At 31.9% G+C, this 23,375-nt stretch overlaps 2 protein-coding genes across 4 annotated transcripts in view; one reads left to right on the forward strand and one right to left on the reverse strand.

Annotated features, from left to right (window-relative positions):
• Positions 1–5,181, forward strand: part of LOC132907338 (solute carrier family 35 member F3) — a 51,058-nt gene extending 45,877 nt beyond the window's left edge. For 2 of the 3 annotated variants that reach the window (XM_060960342.1, XM_060960343.1), the window contains one exon: positions 4,735–5,181. In XM_060960342.1, coding sequence (XP_060816325.1) covers positions 4,735–4,849 — 115 coding nt within the window. In that variant the 3' untranslated portion in view covers positions 4,850–5,181. The remainder of the gene's footprint in view (positions 1–4,734) is intronic. The other variant, XM_060960341.1, reaches the window with a different exon arrangement.
• Positions 5,182–12,113: 6,932 nt separating this feature from the next.
• On the reverse strand, positions 12,114–21,385 carry LOC132907110 (glutathione S-transferase 1-1). Its single transcript, XM_060959870.1, has 6 exons — positions 21,258–21,385; positions 14,362–14,503; positions 14,146–14,204; positions 13,592–13,733; positions 12,618–12,735; positions 12,114–12,367 (listed from the first exon to the last, which is right to left on the reverse strand). Exons 1-6 carry the CDS (start codon positions 21,368–21,370, stop codon positions 12,114–12,116), a joined length of 828 nt encoding a protein of 275 aa, XP_060815853.1. The 5' UTR covers positions 21,371–21,385.
• Positions 21,386–23,375: the final 1,990 nt, after the last annotated feature.

Genomic DNA, 23,375 nt, shown 5'->3' on the forward strand with positions numbered 1-23,375 from the left:
CGAAATATAGATATATTGTAAATAATGTCAATGGTATCTTACCATCACCCTTCAAAAAGGAGAGTTGAGTTGCGATTTATGGTTTCTTAGATAAGTTCGGTTCTCATGACGAGTAGAATACGATACAAGCAAACCTCCAAATCTCCACCTATCCATGGTGATGATCGTGAATACAATCAAGAATAAGAGATGATTAATCTGGTTTAAACTTTGATGCCAAAATCGTTTCAGGGTCATATTGCTATAACAAGAATTGAATATCTTAAATAATAGAAAAGTAAATAATTCTACATAAAAGAATAATAAGAGATTTTGAATCTAAAAAAAAAATTTAATCTCGACAAGAATAATTTGACAACCATAATATTCGCCCCCGCAAATCCTATCTTTTCCTGTTTAAAAATTTGTTTATATTAATAAAAATCAGGGACATTTTGTGTAATCATGTTAATATGTTTCATCTGGTATGTTAAATATATCATATTCTTTTAATATGAGGTATAACGTATAAATCATTTAACTTGACAACTTCAAATTACTTGCAATCTGCTCGTTGTATTATGATAATATAATGATATTGCAGTACATGGTATACATATTTGAATATAATTAATGTTTAACTATTCAATCAGTTTTCGGGGCTTAATTAATATACCAATATAAAATGATTTCAATAATTTTTCAATATTTTTGTATTTTTTTTTTTTTTTATTGAGTGGGTAACGACTGTATTGTCGGGACATGCTTCTGAACAATTTTTTCCTTACATACAAGTGGCGGACGGTCCTAATTTCTCAGATATTTGCAAAAAATTATCGATAGCGCTACCTGAATGAATCCTGCCTATAATTGTGCGTCCATGGCAGCAAACGTCTCGGTATTGGAAACCTATTCTTATCTGTTATGTTTATATAACTATATCATACAATACTTTTTTTTTTATACGTGGAGAAATCCTTATGGACACTCGGTGTTGCGATAGCAACAACCGAGTAGTGTCGGACTCCTACCGACTAAAACTCCACGGTGGTCCTCCAGACGGTTGGTAGGGGAGGTGCCCCGGGGTCTCTTGCGAAATAACTACCAGGACACCCCCCCGTCGTCATCTCCCCACTTGTTTTTTGGGTGAGGCATCCTATTTAATTGGGAACGCCAGGGGAGGAACCACATCCCCTAGCGCCGCTTTTCCTGGTTGTGACGCTCCTAGGGCGGCGGCGGTGCAGCCCCCCTACGGCGTGCGGGACCTCTTCGTTGTCGCTGTGATCGCGATGGATCCTGCGATCTTTCCCGATTTCTCTCCGCCCGCTCCTTTGCCAGCATTACTTGCTCGCAGTAGGTGCGGACGGCGGTGTACTCCTGGGATATTATACAATACTATATACAGAGTGTTTAGAGACGATTGCCGAACTATCGCCAATGTAGTAATCGAAAAAATGACTGCTCAAGCGATGGTGAGCTCGGCGCTCACCCCATCAAGTCGCACGCCTCGTAATCAGGCATTGTATCACCTATAAAGAAGCTGTATTTTTTTCTCACCTCCTTGTGTTTAAAAATTCAAACGTACATATTTAAAATACATCACAGTATGTGCATATATAATATAATCACATGCCCGTAAATTGTAGATAAACCGTCGTAAGGTAACCGGCAACTAATAGTAATGCGTACATTGTTACGGACGCACAATTATAGGCAGAATTCAATGTAATAGTATCGGCAACTTTTTGCGAATACCTCGAGAACTACATAGTTATGATTATATGTATTGAGATTATATCATGTGTATCATGTGTACACCAGGAAAAAGTTGTTGTTGAGGAATCATGCTCCCGATAACATATTAAGAAAATCATTGAAATCATTCTATATTGGTATACCAAATAGTAGCTCAATTTGTTACTACTGTTACCTTGTTATTCAAATTAAGAAAATGTTTATTCATTCATTGTTAATTTATGTATGTCAATAGACATATATGTGTAGATACATTAATGCATCATATACGTTAATCTTGTGCTCTGAATATTATTTTCTCTCAATACTAATTTCATGAAATAAGTTAAAAATACTTTCAACTATGCGATAAATCCTGCGCAAATTCCCACGTTCAAACTTATTGTTAGACAAACTCTATACATTTTTTGTTCTCAGAAAACCATCCACGTTTCACCTGTCACGGTATCGAGATCTGCATGGGAGAAACCTTGAATATCGTACACAGTTTTGTCGGTGGTTTCATTTATCAAATTAATATTTATTTGTTAGTATGTAGTTTGACATATTACTCAAAATGTAACATGTTTTATAAGTTATGATATTTTGGCTTTCATGCATTTGTCTTTCAATTGGCTTTGATACTTCTTTTTTCGTGTTTGTCCGAAAACTAGGAATTTTATTGAAAAAATAAAAAATATCGTAATTTATGTATCGAAACTTATTTCGTTTATAGGTATAATTTATATTAAAACGAGTTTATCATGCAATGAAAAGCTGTAAGTACTTTAATGTTGTCGAGTTAGATAAAAATTATTTTGTGTAATATAAATTCGAACAATTAATAATCAAAATGACTTCCTAGAATTTTATCCAATAATGATATACGTACCCTTATATGTATCTATTATACATGCCTTATACATATAGGTAGTACATATCGTTAATTTTGAAATGCTAGTTTCTGGTAGGTTGTATTTTTATAAAAATTCTTACTTAGTATACGCAATATGCCTGGCATTTAGGAATGACTGGAAACTTTTTCCCGTAGTTAATAGATAACTTTGTTATATAGCCTCTTTTTGGCCGTATTCCTTAATGTATTATTCATTTATATGTATGTAAATCATTTTATGGAATGAAGCATCGTGACTAATGTCATGCTGCTTGACGTTACGCGTAACAATTTTCTGTCTTTGATTTAGTATAATGTAACATATTATTAAGATTTGCGGACTTTTCCATAAAATGTATCAAGATATAACTGTACATATATATTCTGAAATTTTGCTATATTGATCACTTTGAACTTTAAATTAAAGCTAAAACGATATGATTTCACAGAAGTTTAGATTGCATGTATTATATTTAATCCATTATATACAAGTTATACCAGGAAAGAATATTAAAACTTTATCAGTTAACTCAGAGGGTAATCTTTAATAGAAAATGCCAGATAGAGATATCTTCAAAAATCAAATACAATACATTCGATGATGAATGCTATCTAAAAACGTTGTTAATTCTTTGCGAATTCGTCATGTTTTCATAATTCAAATGTATCTCTATCCTTTATTAATTAGCCAAATATGATTTTTATTTTCATTCTATCTTTGGAAATAAAGATCTTTTCTAAGCACAATTGTTTTTACTGTAGGGATTTTCTAAACGATATCTTACTTTTAAAAAATTAAAATTTTTACAATTTTTATCGAGAAATAATGTTTAATGAAAGTAGGATGATATTGATAAACAGTATAATTAATTGATTTTCATTATCGTGTTCGTTTTCAAACATGTATTGTTCGCATGGAACCGAACTATACTCGCAAAACGTTATTACGTGTAAGAGAAACAACACTTATATCAAAAAGTGAAATAATGATTATTTCTGATTTTTAGGACTGACATAAAGACGTGATATGGCTAAAGATATACAAAGAATTATTTTTAATGGTTAAAATAGATTCCTTAAAATAGCTTTAAGTAAAACGAAAACAGAAATCATATACTTATCAACAGGTTCGAAGAGAAAATTTGTTCAAATCGATAGAATACTTCGTTAATTATGGAACTGGAAGAATTTTGTACGCTATTTTTTACTCAATATCACGTTCTGAATTATCTTCAACGTGTCGTGTATCGATATCACTACTTAGGATCTAGAAAATGATGTTATATATGCAGGAACAAATAGAAAATAGAAAATAAAATTTCATTCTTGAAGAAACTATCGTTAAATTTTATCAAATAGTACGATTTACTATATTGTAGATTTCGATATAATTGTTTTCGGTCCACTTTCTCAAGTAAGGCTAAGATACACAGCTATTTTTTGAAAGTTGTTTCACTGGAGTTACTCAAATCGCTACCATATCGTTGCAACATCATACATGTAATATCATGTATGTTTATATCTCTTTTACTTTCAATTATTGGATGCTTTTACTTTTTCATAGAATATTTCTCTGTTAGACTACTCACTATAAAATGTCATCTAACTGTATAACGTGGTATTATCTGTTATATTTAGTAAAGTTCTCAAACGTATGAAAAATTGAGACACGAGTAAGTTAGACTCTCGTAAGAGAGATTTACATTTAACAAGAAACTTATTTGAATACATGCAGTTATTATTATTATAAGATACCTGTGTAGATGGAGAAATAAGTAGGCTTTTACGGAAATGTTTGAAATCTTGAGATATCGTTTACATATTCAATTCATTGTATATTTTCTTCTCCCTTTTTTATGGAAAAAATAGTCCGCAAATTTTAAAACAGAAATCATTTAAAGCTATTTCTGTAGAAATTTTCTACAATTTATGTTTATGTTAACTTACAGGAATTCTTGTTATGATTAGGATCATATTTCATGTGAAATATTTTTCTGTTAGAAAATTTCTACAATTTAGCTATTTAATGTTGAAAAGAAAAAAAGAAATTATACACTTGCATGCAGACAAAAATGCTAGTGCGAAAAATCTGCAGACATCTGGAATAATCTAAGATTTAATTGCAGATGGAGTAGAAGACACGGACACGGCGTATCAGGAGGCACGCAACGTGACGTGATCGATTATCGCACGGGTTACATAAAATCACACCTTCGTTCACCGTCGGGAAGAGTTCGGTGACTAGGTGTACTATCGCTTCAATTGCAGGTAGAATCGATTTGCCAAAGAAATAATGTATGGACTTTCAAAGCGTTAACATTTTAATCGAAAAAGTCCCAAAGAAAGTCGGTAATAACAAATACGGTAAGCAATATCGGAAGGGATTCTTCGTTGCAATAAAAATTCGTTCCAATTTTTTTTTTTTTTTATTGCATTTGTCTTTTGGAATACTAATAAAAGAAGTTAAAAGAAGCTATTATAAATTTTCTCTTTCAATAATTCTAAAATAAGTACGCATATATTTTTATTGAAAATCCTAAACCAAATAATTTTCAGATAAGTGATTCAGTAAATATTACCTTTTTTCTTCTCAAGCTGTACGACACTCTTCATCATATTATTTAGATTGTTTGTTTTTGATCAATTAATCCGTATTATTAAGTAAAGATTATAATTATGTGTAAAAGTGAATGGATCCAAATCGACAAAAGTTCTTATTGAAGCATTGTAGTAAATCATATATTTTATATTTGATAAGTATGGTACACGTTTAGAAAATTTGTTACAAAAAAATATCGTATTTGAATTCAATAATATTTCTATCGACTTCGGATTTATTTTTAGTTATACAATTACTTCATATTTTTCTATAAAATTCAAATGTATTCATGATAAATCAGTTGATTTTAGTAACCAGTTTCACATTCAGTAAAAAGCGTTTCGAACACTAATATTGAAAAATATATTTTACATGCACCGTCATTTCATTTTCTTCATTTATTTCTATATGGACGTGTCCGTTTCCGTCAATCCTTTAACGTGGACACGATCGTTGTACACTGAATAACTGTATGTTATCAGCTACGATCTATGAATCTGTGGAAATGAACTGAAGTGAACCTCTTGTTAATTCAATAATAACAAGCAAAGTTTGAACTTTAACAGAAACACGTGAGAATGAATATAGCACGTGTATATGTGTACATGTACGTTTTTTTGACTGAGTGTATACCTATGTGTGTTTGATCGATGATTACTTTGAATATGTCGATGTTTAAGGATGTCTGTCTCGTACGAGGGTTGAAGGATGCCGTGTCGAAAGTTGAAACGTATCTGAACTGCTCGTACGTTAGGAATGTCTCGATCTCGGCCCAACCTTTCACATTGCCGTAGCGCATCTTTCTCTGGCAAGGCTGAGGTGTTATCTGAAGTAATGAGAAGTATTCGGGTTTTGCGGAAATTGAGTTTTCCGGGTTTTCTTGGCAACTTGTATCCTCACAATATGCTTCCAAATTACCCTTTGGAAATACCGAATTTATAACATATCCGTGGCTATTAAGTGCGAAATAAATAAAAATTCTAAAGATTTGTCTATGATCTTCCTAGATACCAGCTCAAAAGTAGCCCCCTGTACAATCGTTCTATAAGCTTTTCTGACAAAGACCTTGCGTGGCTGTTTTCTGTGTTCCAGATACAACAAATTTCTAAATATAGAAATAAGAGCAATCAATCATGTACAGGGTGCGCCGTTAGAATCCGGACAAAAGAAGTTTTGTGCAGAAAGTTGTTTATTTAAGTCAATACACAAAAACACATGAAAATGTTGTTATATCTCATTTAAAGGGTCCTTGCTGAGAACTTTTATTCTATGTAACCACCCTCTGCCTCTATGACCTGCTCTATTCTTGCTCTAAAGCGCGAGCACGCTGACTTCAACTGGTCGCGTTTAATTGTCGCGAATTCTGACTCGATAGCAGCTCGTAGGGAGTTGACGTTGGGGTGCCTGCATTTATTAGTTTGTCTCTCGATAACGCCCCACACGTAATAGTCCAATGGGTTTAGGTCGGGACTGTTAGGAGGCCAGAAATCTTTCGACCAAAACATGTCCACATTGTCAGAGAGCCAATTTTGAACAAGATGACTTGTGTGAGCAGGTGCGCCATCTTGTTGAAATAAATACGGCCTTCCAGAAGCCGTAATTTCCATCCACGGCTTTATTACTGTCTTCAGGACCTCCAAATAAACCTCCTTTGTGATTCTTTCGCCTTTTTGGAAGAAGTGCGGAGGCATGACGTCGCCCTCACTTGAGACAACGCTCAAAACGTGAACACTTGCTGGAAATTTGGTTTTGCCCACAACAGGAACATCTTCGAGATTGTGGGCCAGCCAACGGTCGTTCCTCCGATTCACTTTGGCATCCACCCGGCGCGAAGACTTTCTATAATCGCCGCTCTTCTATCGTATTCCGGGTTTTGCTTAACGAGTTCTGTCATTTTGAGGTTATAGAAGACTTATTGACATATTTAACTAACTTCAGAGTCAATCAGCACAAACATCTGAATTCTAATATGGTGGGAACTACAAATTGAATTCTGTCCGAATTCTAACGGCGCACCCTGTATGTGCCACTTTGATCGATAACATTATTCCACGTTTCTAATAGTTCAATTCTTGAGATTTAGCGAAAAACTGACCTACGTGGTTTTAGCAGGAGTTGTCATTTCTTTCCTGAATTTTCGAAAAAAAACGAAAGAAAGAAAAGAAATCAATTTTATGAAAATATCCATAATGTGTAAAGATTAAGTAATAATTTCGCTTGTGATGCTTCAATTATTGATTTCGTTAGCCTTTAACATTTTGGTGACTCTATATGATACTAAGAAGAAAATCATACGAGTATATAAACAATTTTATTAAAAATCTTTGTAACATTTTAACATAAAACATTTTAAGTACGTAGCACTTTATTTTGGCTACGATAAATATCTCAATTATCGAAAAATAAACCTGTCTTTTTATGGCATTCAAATAATCTGCTACCTATTTTATATTTATTATTCTATTATAGGATAATGAAATTATTTAAAATGAATCTATAAAAGTATTAGTCACGTAATAAATATATCGTGTAAACGGCAAATAGTATGTTTATGTAATACATTCAAGGGATTGTAAGTACATTTTTTACGTGATATCACAATAATTATACAACAATTATATGTTAAATCTTATTAAATTTATCGTAAAGTAGGAAATTTTGCTTAATAATGCAAGTTATTTTCAGTTATAGAAACATAATAAATAATAAGAAACGTTTGTGACAACACCGAGTGGCTGAATAGAATTTTTATATCCAATTTTAAACGAAAAGAAATTTTATCGAAATAATTTTCTATAAAAAATGGCAACAACTTGTTTTACTTTACAAAGTAGATTTTCTATTAAATAAATTATGAATTCCGTAAAAGATTATTACCTAACAATATCGTTATTATACAAAAACAATCCATTCGAAAAAATACCGAAGGTTATTAATATATAACAGAATTATAATTATAACAATTATAATATTAAAATTAAGAGTAGATTATAGGTTTGTTGATCGGAGAGCGAATAAATTTTAACTTGTATTTTAAGTAATAATGTCTTATATAGAAATTACTATAAATAACTACTGTTAATATGTATTAATTAAATTATTATTATTAGTAACTACCTTAAATATATAAAATTATTTCATTGTATCTTTTTTTTAAACAGATAAACTATTTCCATCAACGTCGTATATTGAACTTTAATAAGCTAATTTGATTACAATAAAATTATATTCAATTAAAGTAATATTTCATTTAATTTTCTGGTATTTAAATAAACAAAGAATATGCCATTAACCACCTAGTCAAGTGTCTAACTGATTTTCTACATGTTGAGTGGAAAGCAAAGTTGGAAGTTAAAAAACATTTTCTTACAATTAGTGTTATATTTGAAAATTGGTTATTTAAATATGTATATTATTTGGTATTGGTTTGGATTCATAGCTTTTATAAGATATATAAAAATGCTTATGTGTTCGATGTAGACTATACTAAAGTCTAGTCCAGATTCACATACAATTGCCGCAGAGAATCCGCTAAAAAATATACTTATACTAGTATATAAGTACTTACATACAAACATTGCTTAGCGAAATCGTCCTACAGTCGTTTTTTTTTTTTTTTATTTTGGTTTTTTTATAATTTGTCCTGAAGGACATTTGGTAAAGTGTTATATCTTATTGGTGAAAAAAAATAAAATAAAAATAAATATAGCACGTGGGTGGCTACCCCCAGCGGGGTGCCAGCTTCGTGTTTTCTAAGTTATATCTTTTATGAGGTCTATTGGGTGTTTTACAGTCGTTTGGCGGACAATTTCTGTTAGTCTGGGCTAGGTTACGTGAACCAGCTTACACACTCGTATATGGGATCGTCTAAATATCTGTAATGTATTACCTATATTTAAGCATGTGAAAAAATATGTGTATAGAAGGTATATTAGCTTCTTAAAAGGTTTTAGATACTTTCAGAATAAAATATTTTTAGATTAAACGATGGGAACACTATTACATTTGTGTTTATATTCTTTATATGAATGTAAAATAGGGTTATCAGATTACATTAAAGAAAACATGAATTTAATTTTGTTTAAAAACATACCGATAACCTTCGAATATCTTAAAAATTGTTATTTAGAAAAATTATTTCTCTATCATTTTTTTCCTTTTGAGCAATTTAATTTGCTCTAAATAGTTTCTTTATATACTGATAATTAATCAATTAGAGATATTTACGTGACCCCATTGAAATGCTCTATTTGTTACATACATATAATACAGTATGTTTTGTCTTTTTTTAGCAGTATAACCGAAGAACGAAGTTACTTATGCGAAAATTGCTTGATTTGAAAGAGAAAATAATGTAGTACTTCTAAATCTTAGAATCTTGTTAATTGGATCGGATGGAACATCGTGGATTACTTTTGTTCTTTTGCATTAAAAATATCATAGCATGAAAATTCAAATTATATTGCATTCATGTTATACTGTACTTTAAAATGAATTTAATGAGTTAAACTTAACAGTAACAGTACTTATTTATTATCAATTGTATCATTATTAATCGGCGTTCAAATAATATAATAAAAATAAAACAACGCTGATAGGAAATATTTATAATTCTCGCAATCATTATTTAAGTTTATCATTAGATTTTTTCAAATAAAACGTTTTAAATATTGAATTCTTCAATTATTATCAATTCTAAACGATGTGAAATTAACAAGATTAATACGGAATTTATATTTTTTAGTAAATTCAATATATTTAATATGCTTGTAACTAAATTTAACTCGTATCGTTGGTTTTGTTATTTTATATCCCTAAATTTATGTAAGTAACGAATTACAAATAGTTACAAATATAGAAAAGTAAATCTGTATATATGAAAGTATACAAGTACATACATATACATACGTATACTTCAATTTATACGTATTGTTAGTGATTATACTGTAAAGTGGTTAAAAATCGTTTCTATTAATGTTAAGTACTCGCTTCACCCTTGCTGGAAACTGTTTAATTCTTTTATTTATGACAAAATTTTGTTAAATGCTTTACTACCAGAGAAACGACGAATTTCGTTTTCTGTCTAAAGTTTTCCATTAACAGTATTCGTATACACTGTACTATAGACAAAGTTTATAAATCTACAAATACGTGATTTATATGTATACTATGTATAAAGACAATCAAATATCATAGCAATAGATAAAGTAGACAAGAAGAATTTTTCTTTGAATTATCGCATGTTATAATTATTTTGCGGTCTTATATGAAGTTGTTATTCTATTATACATGTAAAGTATATATATAATATCTTGTTATCTTGACGTGATTTGTTATCTGACTTAATATTCTAACAGTTTAGTCTTAATTTATTAAATAAAATAAAAAGAGCATTACCAAAGTTCTTTACCAAAGTGTTCTTATCAACAAATAGTATCGTCGATTTTTGTTTTAGACGGTAAAAGAAAGATTAGAATATTCGCTCAATTAAATTATCCATAAGTGAATTTGTATTGTACTATAAATATATTTGGATTTTACTTCCATATAAAAATTCGTTACTACTAATAACTAGGAGTAGAGAATCACAAAAGTTTGCATGGTTTTGTTTAGTATCAGCGTAATATGTACGCATTAAACAAACTATACATAATAAATATATACATATTTATGTAAATTGATAATATACAATGAATGTCAGATGACTACAAATACATACTTGTAGTGACAATTTAAACATTTATCACCTGCAATTTATTAGGTACATACAAGTATATATCGCAATTATAAATATATTAATATCCATTTTCTAAAACGCTTCATTACATTTAAGTTGTATAAGTAAAATCCACAAAACCGAAGAATTGTCAAACCTTTATAGCAAATGAAGTTGTATATTAAACTAATTGTTTTTATTACGGTATTATCATATAATCACATCCCTCCACTCTGAAATATATAATTAGATGCAAATATAGTTATAATATCATATTTGTTCGTAATGATACATTTTGATGAAGTTTAAATAACGGTCTTAAATTTTTTCGAACTTGAATATAAACATAAATTCGTTCAGAAAAGACTTTTATCCCCTGCTACTACTTTACGTCTTATAAATTCATGAGTATGTATGTTTACAAAAATACCTATATAATAATGCTTAAAGTAGTAGATAAAAGCATATATATGCATATATATATATATATATATATATATATATTCTGTGTTATCATATCAATATATGTATCTACAAGTATATGTATATCTTGTAAAATATCTTCTTCGTATTTAAAATAACTAACGTAGGTATCATTTGAAATTCAGCAATTTCACTATTTGTAGGTAAGAATGCATTATTTGTGCAAGTGTTCGTAATCAAACTATGCAAATTTATAATCGATCTTTGTATATTTATTTATTAATAAGCATTATTTTTTTTTTTGTAAGAAGAATTATTTAGAAGTATTTCTGTAATGAGATTATTGAAGAATTTCGTACATATATATATATGTACAAGACATATGTATAAGACATATATGTGTAAAAATGTCTAGGGAATTATTATCATTGTAACTCGTTTATTTCCATATCGAATCGACTGTACTATACATATAACTGAAGTAGAATATTTTTTAACTTGCGACGCATGTGGTCAATTATATACATACAAATCATGAACTAAACTTTGTATCTATATAAAGAAATATATATAATTGTCCTTAGAGTATATATTATGTATGTGTATGTAAATACGTCATAGTTTTAGTTGGGTTGAAACTAATATTTAAAGAAATATCACATATGTCAATATCAGTAAAAACAGTTAATTTATTAGAGAACATAGTAATATACGTATATTAACATTTAATTTTAGAAATGTGTTAGCATTCTATATATGTAGAATCGTTATAAAATAATCATATTATTGGTTTTGATAGTTGGATGAAACGGATGATACATATGAGAATAATCAGGTGGAGTATCCTGATGTTGTCTAAGTTCTCGCATACCTTGTGCAGCGATGTCCCATAATTCCGGATTTTTCTTTTTAAAATTATTATACCATATTTTTACGTGAGGCCACGAATTTAATTTGAACCTGATCGCTTCTAGACACATAGTTGCAGTACATAAGTGGAAATCGGCGATGGTCAGCGTATCTATTAAGTAAATGTAATAATTGTACTTTAATAATACAAGCGATATAAATTGAAAAATATAGAATTATCTCTTTTTGTAAACTATATCGATATTAATAAAGAATATTTAGGTTATTTTCACATAAAAAAAATAAATCTTATAAATGAACTAAATTTTTGTGTAGCTTAATAATCTAGTTAATTTTCTATAACTATTACAATAACCTATACGGTTTATAGAAAGTATTCATATTAAAATCATGATACTTACTACTCGCAACGTATACTGTATTTTCACGTTCTAAATATGTATTAAAACTTTCTAATGCCATTTTCATTCTCTCCAGACCCCATACTGATCTTTTATAATTAAAGTATGTAGGACCTATCTGTACAAAAATATTTTAATACAAAGTAAATATTTATTTAAACATGTTGCAGAATAATTGCATACAATAGATCATGAAACTATAACACTTGAGCATTTATCATAGAAAACTTTTATCACAATGACTAACTGTATATTCTATTTGTTCCATATGAACCATAGAAAAAAGATAAGTTACAGATGGAAAGTAAATATGAAAAAAAGCATTGAGTGAGGTAAGTAATGTAAACAATTTAAATATTTTCATATGCCTTAATATCTATACCTTGTGTATAATATAAATATGTATTTATACGCTTGCAAATGAGCACGGAAAGTAGAATTCGTTATTTCATTGGCAATAAACTAAGTACCATATGTATCATTTAAAAACATTGTAATAAAACTATATATTCGTTATAAAATGGTTATTTAACTATTTACTTTATATAATTAAATCATCATTATTAAAGTTGAAAAATGCAGTAGATATCACTAATTGTAAGTGTTAGATATGGATAATCGATAATAATCAATAATTAGTAATGATAGTGCAATCAGTCTTGCGAAGTATTTGGAAGTAGTCATATGTGAAATTATTTCGCTCCGTGTAATTATTCAAAATCGATAATGATTTAATATCCAAACTTAATATACAATTATGAAGATTGTAAACATTATTTGTAAGAAGATATGATCTATTTGTGCATTTTTCTCTTTTAAAGGTCAGATGTAGTTCATGACGTACAATTAGGTTTATAATATTTTCAAAATTTTATTTTTTAAATGTTTACATTTTTTTAAAGCTTATTGACAACAGCATATTAGAATTTTCAACGTTATATGTGTACATTAAATTATCTTTATTATTTACTCACCACATACTCAGAAATACGATGGTAATACGTAGCCAAACTAAAGCACAATCGATGATTAACTCTTGCACGACTCTTTATATCCTTCGGGTATAGATTTCCTACTGTGTCATATTTGTCGGCAAGATATTGTAGAATAGCAACACTAGCATACACGTGTATTAAAACAGAAAGAAATTTTCTTATTATTTTAATATTATTGAGTCTTCGGTTTTAATATAGTTTATGCGATATGATTATTAGATTATGGATTCAAAATTTTGTTCTATTATCGAATGCATTCTTCCAATCTATTGCATTTAAGATAAAACGTAATTTTTATTACTATGTTCGTATCGACATAATATTTACATATAATTTGCAAGATTGTAATTTAATTTAATTTAATTTATGAATTAATGCATTACTTTAATGTCATTTTAATATTTAGTAATCAGTGGGTATAATATTATTTTCATAAAAAATTTCATAAAAACTAACTTTTTATAGGAAATCCATCAAAGTATTTCTTTCTACTAAAGTAGACGGAATAATTTATGTTTTAGGTAAATTTGTACCTTTCTCCCATTATAACATCGTCGTCGACTAACACAGGTGCCTCATTTTGTGGATTTAACTATAAATATGATTATATGTATGTAATATAAAATAGATATATTATTAATGTTGAAAAATAATGTATCAAATTTAAGAAGCTTTTTACATATAATAAAAGTATTTATTAAGTAGCTTTAACTATATTAAGTAGTAGTATGTCATTAATATAAGCATACTTGTGCATATTCGTCTGTCAGGTGTTCTCCCTTGCCATAGTCCAAGTTGATTAATTCATATTGAATATTTAAAGCTTTTAAAGCTTGGCGACAGGCAAGAGATGCTGGTCCATTGGAAAAGCCATACAGTTTCATTAGTGACCTGAAACGAAAGGTATTTACTTTACAATAATATTCATTTACAGTCAAATGTTTTGTATAACAATTTATTTTTGTATTAATGATATACTTATTCATACTTGTGGTACTTCTTTCATACATGTTTCAGTAGTTACATATAAATATATTTATTGCTTTTAAAATAAATACATAGATAATTATTATAAAAAAAAGTGGTAATTATTGGGAATAGGACGATATCACCGACTTCAATGACCTTGAAGCATGTTATTAAGCTCAACGTTATAAATAACTTTTTTCAGTTATAGTTTCCAAGGAATTTGTTTACAGTCAACGATTCTTGTAATTTCATACGTAATTTATACATATTGAATGATATTTGTATATTTATAATGTCATTTTATTATTATGTATTTATGTTTTATCACTTTTGCATTTCCGTGAATAAATAATACTAAAATAATATAAAATTAGATCACAATATCAATAAATAACGCGGAATAACTAACATTTATTGAAACTCCTATTCAAGAGTGACTATAGGTATACTTTCCTAACATTTCTATAATTATATATATTTTTTATATTGAATATTCCATATTGATGTATCATATCCATTATCTGCAATTCCCTTGATTATATTTATATGCAAAAATAAAAAATGTAAATAATATGAAACACTGTAAATTTCACAGAAATAATACTCACTGTAAGAAGACCTACAGTTTGCAGTATTTGAGAATATAAACGGGCGTAGTGTTTACCATATATCTCGAATCATACCGACATTTCACGAAACCTGCATTATGTATGTATGTGTTTCGTCCGGTGACGCTTTGCGTAGCCCGGAATCTATCACTCGGTCGAGACGGCTACTCGTTACGTCGACATAATTGTTGGACTGCAATAATCATAAGGAATTGTCGTAAAACTAAGCATTTCGATTTGATCGTTAAGGCTATTAAATGGTATAAAACACCTTCGAGTCAAAATTTCCCTTATGGTTATTGCTCCATCAGGTATAAAGTGGGATTCGACCTCTCGCCACCGGCGATTTTTGCAGCGCTGTTGACGAACGAGAGGGGCAGGAAGGCCGTAGCCTCCTTCTGTGAGCTAGTTATGCTGCGGAAGGAGGCGGCGGAGCGAGAGAGGGAGCGGGCTTCCCATCCCGAGAGGATTGGCCGACGAGGGCGCGGCGGTGCCCGTGGACGCGCCTATGTTAGGCGCGCGAGAGCCACAGCGATCTCCGAAGGGGATTGAAGTTAGGTGCTGGACCTTCCAGCATTCGGGAGACACCAAGCAGTCCGGTTGGGGATCCGGACGGTCCCTGGGAGAGTGCGAGACGTAATACGGACAGAATGTTGTGCGCGGGGGGCCCGGTGTGTCGCCACAGCGGTTCCCGGGCACCCCTCGGTCGCAATAGGGACGTCATCGTGGAGGTTTTAGTCGGTTGGAGTCCGACACTACCACGCCGCTCTTCCCCCTAGAGGCGGCGGGTGTCCGTGCGGATTTCCTCCACGAAAAAAAAAAAGGTATAAAGTGGAATTTTCACCCGCAAGCGATCAGTGGTGGGGCGACCAACACCCAGCAAGAGTTTTCCTCCGCGACAGCGTCACCGAATTTCATTGAATCTACGACTACAGATCAGTCAACATCTCTGCACTGGCTTCACTACTTTAATTCAGTCAACATATATATATATATGTGTGTGTCGGGTTGGCGTTAGGGGCGTTTAATGAATCTTCACCAGTGTTGTTCATGGTTGTCGCACAGATATTTATTACACAAGTATGGCTGATACAAGATTGACGAGCGGACGCGGTAACTGGACGCTAATGACAATGGCCCTAGGTTCGATATAGCGAATCCACGGTCCACGGGATAACGAATATACTTTGCTCCAAAGTCTAAGTCGGACTCGACTTACTACTCGTGATACAAGGATCGCTTGATTGACTCTTAGCTAATGAGATTGCCAGAAAGGAATGACTTTCCGTCGCGACGACGCTGCAGAGGAAAACTATGATGGGGTGTGCCTAAGAGCACGAGATCATCAGATTCGTCAAAGAAAGCCTCCACTCGGAGGGTGAGGGAAATAGACGTTGCTGTTAATTGGTCAATTTCTATGTTGGCGGTTAGAAAAGGATGCTAGCCGCCCTTGAGAGAAAGTTCCTAGCAGGCAGCGTCGTACGTGACCAAATCAGGTTTTCCCATAACTTCCCGCAATAGGTGACAGATTTACAGGCTGATAGAATAAAGACTGTTTGTCAATCTGAAGGACTTTAGTTAACTAAGTCCTAAGATTTGTAACGGTTCCCCAGGCTATCTGAACATAAACTGTAAACGATGCATCGGCATCTGGCGATCATCTGGCCCAAAGAATGGGGTCCGTGTGTGGCGAGCTGCGGGGCTGTTGGAATGTCTTATTGTCAAGTGTCTGTACTGCCAATTCTTTAAAGGAAAGCTATGTTACTTTATATCTCTGTTAGGTGGAACGTTCATCCCGTGACCGTGGCTACGCTCGGCGACCGGTTGTCGCCTCGAGCCTAAACTCATTGTCTCAAGTTTCGAATGACTGTGTCTGGGTTATTTCGTAAATGCTACAGTATTGAGGCTTTTCCAAATAATTCCAACAGGGGGGGCCCGGTGTCCTTTCATCTCCGACATATATATATATACGCAATGAGCGTGATCATATTGTCTACAATTGTTGTTGGAATAAAAAGTACATTATAACCTGTTACCTCAGCGTTATAATTAATTCAATCACCTCTATTATCCTAAACGAAATAGGGGATCGATCAGTTTCGTGGCGTCGATTGTATATCGTAACCGGAATTTACGACCCCCTTTGACGCGTTGACCTTCTTGAGATCGCGTTTCTCCGCGAACGGTCGATAAAATAATATGTATGTATGTATAAAGTAGCGTTAAATTTAATATATATACATATGCTGATACTTCAAGCGATCAATAAAAATGTATTTAAATTTTTTATGTGCAATAATGTATAATAATTATAATTTTTGCCTAGCGTATTGTACTCATCTCATATTAATTGATACGCGTAAAAATTTGTAATGCTTTACTATTTTGTTTATATTTTCAATATAATATTAAATCATGCGTATCAAAATTATTTATACTACTATTATTATATACTGTAACTATATATTACTTTTATATTAATTAATATGTAAATTGTAAATTGTAAAATATAGATAGATACGTTTTGTTGCAATATAAAAACTAGCGTGGAATTGAATAGGTTCTTGTCTGTGCCAGTATGGAAGTATAGTACCACAATCATGATATAAACAATTCTCGATACTCATATACCGGAGTTCAGGGGAAATCGTCCGAAAATTGTGTCGTGACTAGTTGTGAAATATCAACATGCAAGATACGAAGGTTCACTTTCTGCGCATGCGTAACGTGCTATGAACATCTCAGACAGAGATAGAGATACTCTGTTCATCTCTGTTTGTCTCGCAAAAACACGCATTTTCTTGATCTTCCATATTGGCGTTTTCAACTAACGACTAGTTATAACTCAATTCTATAGACGGTCTTCCCTATCGAGTGTCGAGACTTATTTATATGATCATCATGTTACAATTTGAAACAGATGGTCCAATTATATGGCTCAATTGCTTGGTGTTCAAATGCTTTCAATAGATCTCGGCATTGAAAATAATATTCCACGGCTATATTTTTCACATATAAGTTGCAAGTGAACCGTACATACATGTGTTTTCTGACTCCTGTCATATACTGTCAAACGAAAAAGTATACATGATTGTCTTACAAGAGTCCTGTTTTGCGGCCAAGTTTCAAGACAAAAATACAACACAAACAAGAATACACAAAAACTCCGCTCCCCTGCGGCTTAAATCCAAAAAACAAAAATAAACACAAAAACCGTAAAACCACGACACATAATATAGCATAGCTACGTCGTACCGTCGCGTATCGGTACTTTTGCCTAAAACACTTTACTCAAATTCATTGTTTATTGTGAATTTCAAAAATGTATCAAAAAAAAACAAATCTTGGCAAAATAAACGATTTAAAAAAAAAAAACATGATTGTCTTGCAGAATACAGAATTTTATTACATGGGAATAACAAACAGATCATTTGGAAACTTATTTGCTACTTTAAACATTTGAAATCCGCGAGGAAAATGCCACAGATGCCTCTTATCGAAACAGAATAAAAATATCTGGCGACGTGAAATATCGCAAGAAATTAATTACATAAAAAGTTTGTATAACAACGTTACAGCTGCTATCGACGTTTTTTTATAGATATATGAAATATCCAGAAATTACATTAAAATATTGATTTATCTACAAAATGAGCAAGGATCAACTTTTTTGTACAATCAGAGGTAGAAATGGCTGGTGTCTAAATCCGTCCAAAACCGCCTCTCAATTTGTAATATTTGCTCACAAATGATTGCGAATTCGGTATGAAATAAATTTTTGCAGTGAAAATTTTTCGATGTTAGATACTACAAAAATTTTAAATGTCTCTTCAGCTACGAAAGCTCCACGTTTTGACCTATATGACACTGCAATATTTTCTACATATAAAACTGACAGAGTTAAAAAAATATAATTTAGAGAACATAGATTCATTAAATCAGTGTTTAGAGGAATTTTATAATTTCAACTTGTCATTGACCATTGAATGGCAGTGTAAGTGACTATTCAGATCAAGCAGTTGGTTACATCGCGAGATACATTGGAAAACAATTAGAATTCAAAGTAACGTAGCAGCACATAGGACGATTCAAATCGAGAGTAACTCATGCTGTTTTGCCTCGAAGTATCAACGTCGCTTCGATGTATAAGATTTAAAAGTAAACAAACTCCGAATAAAACAACATCGCCGTTACGTGTAACCGTCAACCGGAATCGAATTCAAACTTTCCGGTACTCACCCGACCAGTATAAATAGGCGAACATGCTCTCTAGGAGGTTGATAACCAGTATCATTATAGCGAGTATCATTAAGCGAACGATGATTATGACGTAATATACTAATTCTGTATTTTAGAGTATCATAGAGTGATTTTTAATATATCTGACTATCACAAATATTCACTCGTCTCGTCATTAAATAAATCAACACATTTGATATCCATCACAGTAAAATATACCGATTGTTTAAGTGCATGTTATGCAAATAACGATTCTACAAACATTAAACTGAACCTCATAAAAAATACGCGGTTTTCTTACGACACCTTCATGCAATGTCATTACGATTTGCATTGTTGCAGAAAAATTACTTCATTAATCTATCAATGGGAATATGGATAAACCACCCGTAGAAAAAATTTTTTCACATATTCTTGTTTCTGTAACTTTTTAAGAATTGATGTTAAAAAGAAATTTAGATGATCTAATTAATCATAAACATATCAGTAAAAATTATTTATATTTATATTTATATTTTGAGTGTCCGTATACAATTTCGTATGTATGCTTCTCTGAGAAATTATAGTTTGAGAGTTACAGGCACAAATATTCGTCATTTTTTCATTCATCAAATTATTTGGACTCACTAATAGCCTTTTTTGTGTATCTTTCTACTATCCTTTCTTGTTATCCTTAATTTCCTTGACTGCATGAACGTTGGGAACATGTACTGTGCGACATTTCTCGTCATGCTATATTATCTCTAATTGTATGAACCCAGAGCATTTTGCTTTCTTTCTTATTCCTTGCTTTACTTTGAGTTAATGCTAGGAATCTGAATGTACATGTCAAATCATGTATACACTTGTAAATACGAAGAAGGAAACACAATTATTTATAAGTGTATTCTACATTATTACAAAATAACAAACATAAGTCCATAAAATAGACATAAGTTCTAAAACTAATTGTACTTATATTTATGTATTATTCTACGTACATATATTCTCAATTGCAATTATACGTGTAATTTATAAATATTTTTCATATACATGTAGCTTATAGACGGTATAGTATATCGGCGTAACACACATCCACTTAATTCGAAACCCACTCGCGAGAACATTGAAAATGGCAACAGTGACATGTATACTCACTATGTAAAGTACAGTATAAGTATAGTGTATACTAATCCAGATCCTCGCTGTTACAGTGTTACAATACAATAGAAGAAGCGTTCATATATTTATAGCAAAAGATATTATCAAAAAGTTATCCTCATAGCTTAGTTGAAGGCTACAAGAAACAGCAATAGAAATCTATTTATAGCTCTTTTGTTTTTATACCTTGTAATCCAAAACATAATTTATATTCCAGGGCACAATAATATGGATTTCTCCTTATTTTGAATTTTTTGTCTCACTAAATTATATTCTCTTCGTAACAGCGGTATCCAGGTCACGGATATACAAAGGTAAAGATGTAGAGTTTTTCTTGAAGTAATTACTTCAACAATATTAGTACCTAGATACATTGTCTCAGCGATATCTGACATTGGATCATGTTACACCACTCGATCGTGACGAGCCGTTCTCACACATTCAGAAACAGTAGTAGGATAAACAAAACTTTCTACATGCCACAGCCATCTAAACAGTAACCAGATAGTAACAGAATAGCCGCGTTTGATAGACACCCGACGATAACCCCTCCAGAGAGACCAAACCTTAGTATAAGAACCCTCCCAAATCAGCACTCCTATACCTATTTTGTTATAACACACTGAACCGTTACTCTGTTGAATTCGTACAATAAATTTTACTATCATATCTGAAGTCGGAATTTTTACCTTACTGGTGAAACGTTCGAACTACGACGCGAGGAGATCGCCTGTGATCTGTCAATTTCGTGATTTCTTGTGTCTCCTACGTGACAAAATTGGCGATCCCTGCCAGGATCCATTCAACGCATCAAGAGAAAACTTCAACGGGAACTCCACGGATTCTATAGCGAAGGACCACGGTCACCTTCTTGATCAAAAGGAGGATCTACAAAGAACTTTGGTAAGCTGGCTTTCGTACATTTGTAGCGGCACATGAGCTAGAGGACAATTCAAATCATGTTATATATAATAAATAATAAATAAACTTCAGGCAAAATAATGTCGCCGCTACGTGCAACCGTCGAACGAAGACGAATTTGAATTTTCCGACTCTCCCTCGACCAGTATAAATAAACGGACGCAATCGTAAGGAGTTCAGTACCTATCGAGTGTACCTGCCGAGTTATCAACGAGTTCTCAGCGATCTAATTAGCGGTTTACACTGTCTTTAACGAATCCGTTAGTACGCATCTTAGCGAATACAGATTGTACTTATTTATTTATTATTTAAAAATACACTTGACAGTTTCAACAACGAGCAATCTCGTCTTATAAATCTCACGATCAATCATCCTCTACAAGTCCTCTAGATATTATTGAAACAGTAGAGGCGAAATACCTTCTGAAGATAGTGACTCATCTTCTGCTGAAAGTGTCATATCTTTCAACGTGAATCCAACTGATATGAGTATCGTTGAACAAAACGAACTAATTTCTACTTTGATTGAACAAGTTCAAAGCCTAACTCACGAGGTTAGAAGCTTTAGAAATAGTATCGATCAAGACACTAAATATATAAAAGAATTCACAGAAACTAGCGATACAGACTACGCCAAGGAAATACGTAATCTTATAAAAACCATGGAACTGTGGCGGCACTCGACAGCAAAATACCACTATTCGTCATTAACTAGTGTCGGACGACGGCAGTGCAGTGATTAGCCCCTTAGGTTACGAACGTTCGGGACCTGGATTTCAAATCCCGGCGATCGGAGTCCGATTCCGCGGCATCAAAAATGAGAAGAAAAATGCAGCAGTACCCCAGCAGCGACACCGGCGACCCGCAGCAGAACCTATCTCACTCTACACACTAGCAGTAGCGCATTATCACCAGGTATTATAACCTTTACTCGAAATGTTATGTGACAAGTCAATTTATCTATTGATAATGAGGCGATATTCCGTTATTCTGAACACAGTATGTGTTTAAGTAAATGATCAAATTTACCGTTTAAATGACTATCACGTTAAAGTAAGCTATACAGTAGGTTAGAAGTACCAAACTTGTAAAAACCCAAAGTTTTTGAACCAATGGATTCCTATATTAGAAAGATAAAATGTCGTCCCTATTTTTCTCTATTCATGTAAGTACTATCAGAAAATGCCAAAAAAGCATTTATAACATTTTACAATAAATGATCTCATATGAAAGGTCGTTCAATTCGTTTCAACAAGCATCATCGTACTAATGAAAAGGAATATTTGATTCCATGCGACGATGAAAAAGTATTGCTGCCAGTACAATTGACATGTCAAATGCCAAGGATTAATGTTAAATTTAAATGATGTGTGGAAAAATATTAAAATTATGGCATTAATCTACAATTGTTTGGAAGGGAATATTTTCTTTTCTTCTCTAAAAAAAATATAGTAACAATCAATTTCTTTTTCTTAGACAACTTACAATTAGTTTCATTATTGCGTGACTTTGTCATTCTCATATTTGTCTATCTCGGATAGAAAGGTAGATATGAAGTTTTTAGTAGAACCGTACAATTAAATCGATTCTTGTAGCATGGAACTCAATCGGTTCTTGTCTATACTAGTATGCAACTAAACAGGGGAGATCCCTAGCTTTAAATTTAAATACATAGATTCTAATTTATATACTAAATTACGATGAAGCGAAGCAGATCCCCAATTTTATACGTTTTTATATATTCTAATCTTAATTAAACTTATCAATTGGCCGCATGATGCAGTATTAATCCGGAAACAACCAGGTCCATAAGCGTGAACACTCCCATTTCCTCCCTGACCGAACTTTATCGCGTAACTTCAGTAAAGGCACATAGCTGCGTCTTA

This window comes from Bombus pascuorum, chromosome 5 (genome assembly GCF_905332965.1).
Source record: "Bombus pascuorum chromosome 5, iyBomPasc1.1, whole genome shotgun sequence".
NCBI lineage: Eukaryota > Metazoa > Arthropoda > Insecta > Hymenoptera > Apidae > Bombus > Bombus pascuorum.

Bases quoted from the DNA above. Each gene is read 5' to 3' on its own strand.
- LOC132907110 (XM_060959870.1), bottom strand. From the start codon at position 21,370: ATGGATCCTGGCAGGGATCGCCAATTTTGTCACGTAGGAGACACAAGA. The intron at 12,736-13,591 runs GTGAGTAAATAA...ATTTTTGTACAG, and splicing joins ATCGTATTTCTGAGTATGTG to ATAGGTCCTACATACTTTAA. The intron at 12,368-12,617 runs GTAAGTATCATG...TTTACTTAATAG, and splicing joins TACAGTATACGTTGCGAGTA to ATACGCTGACCATCGCCGAT.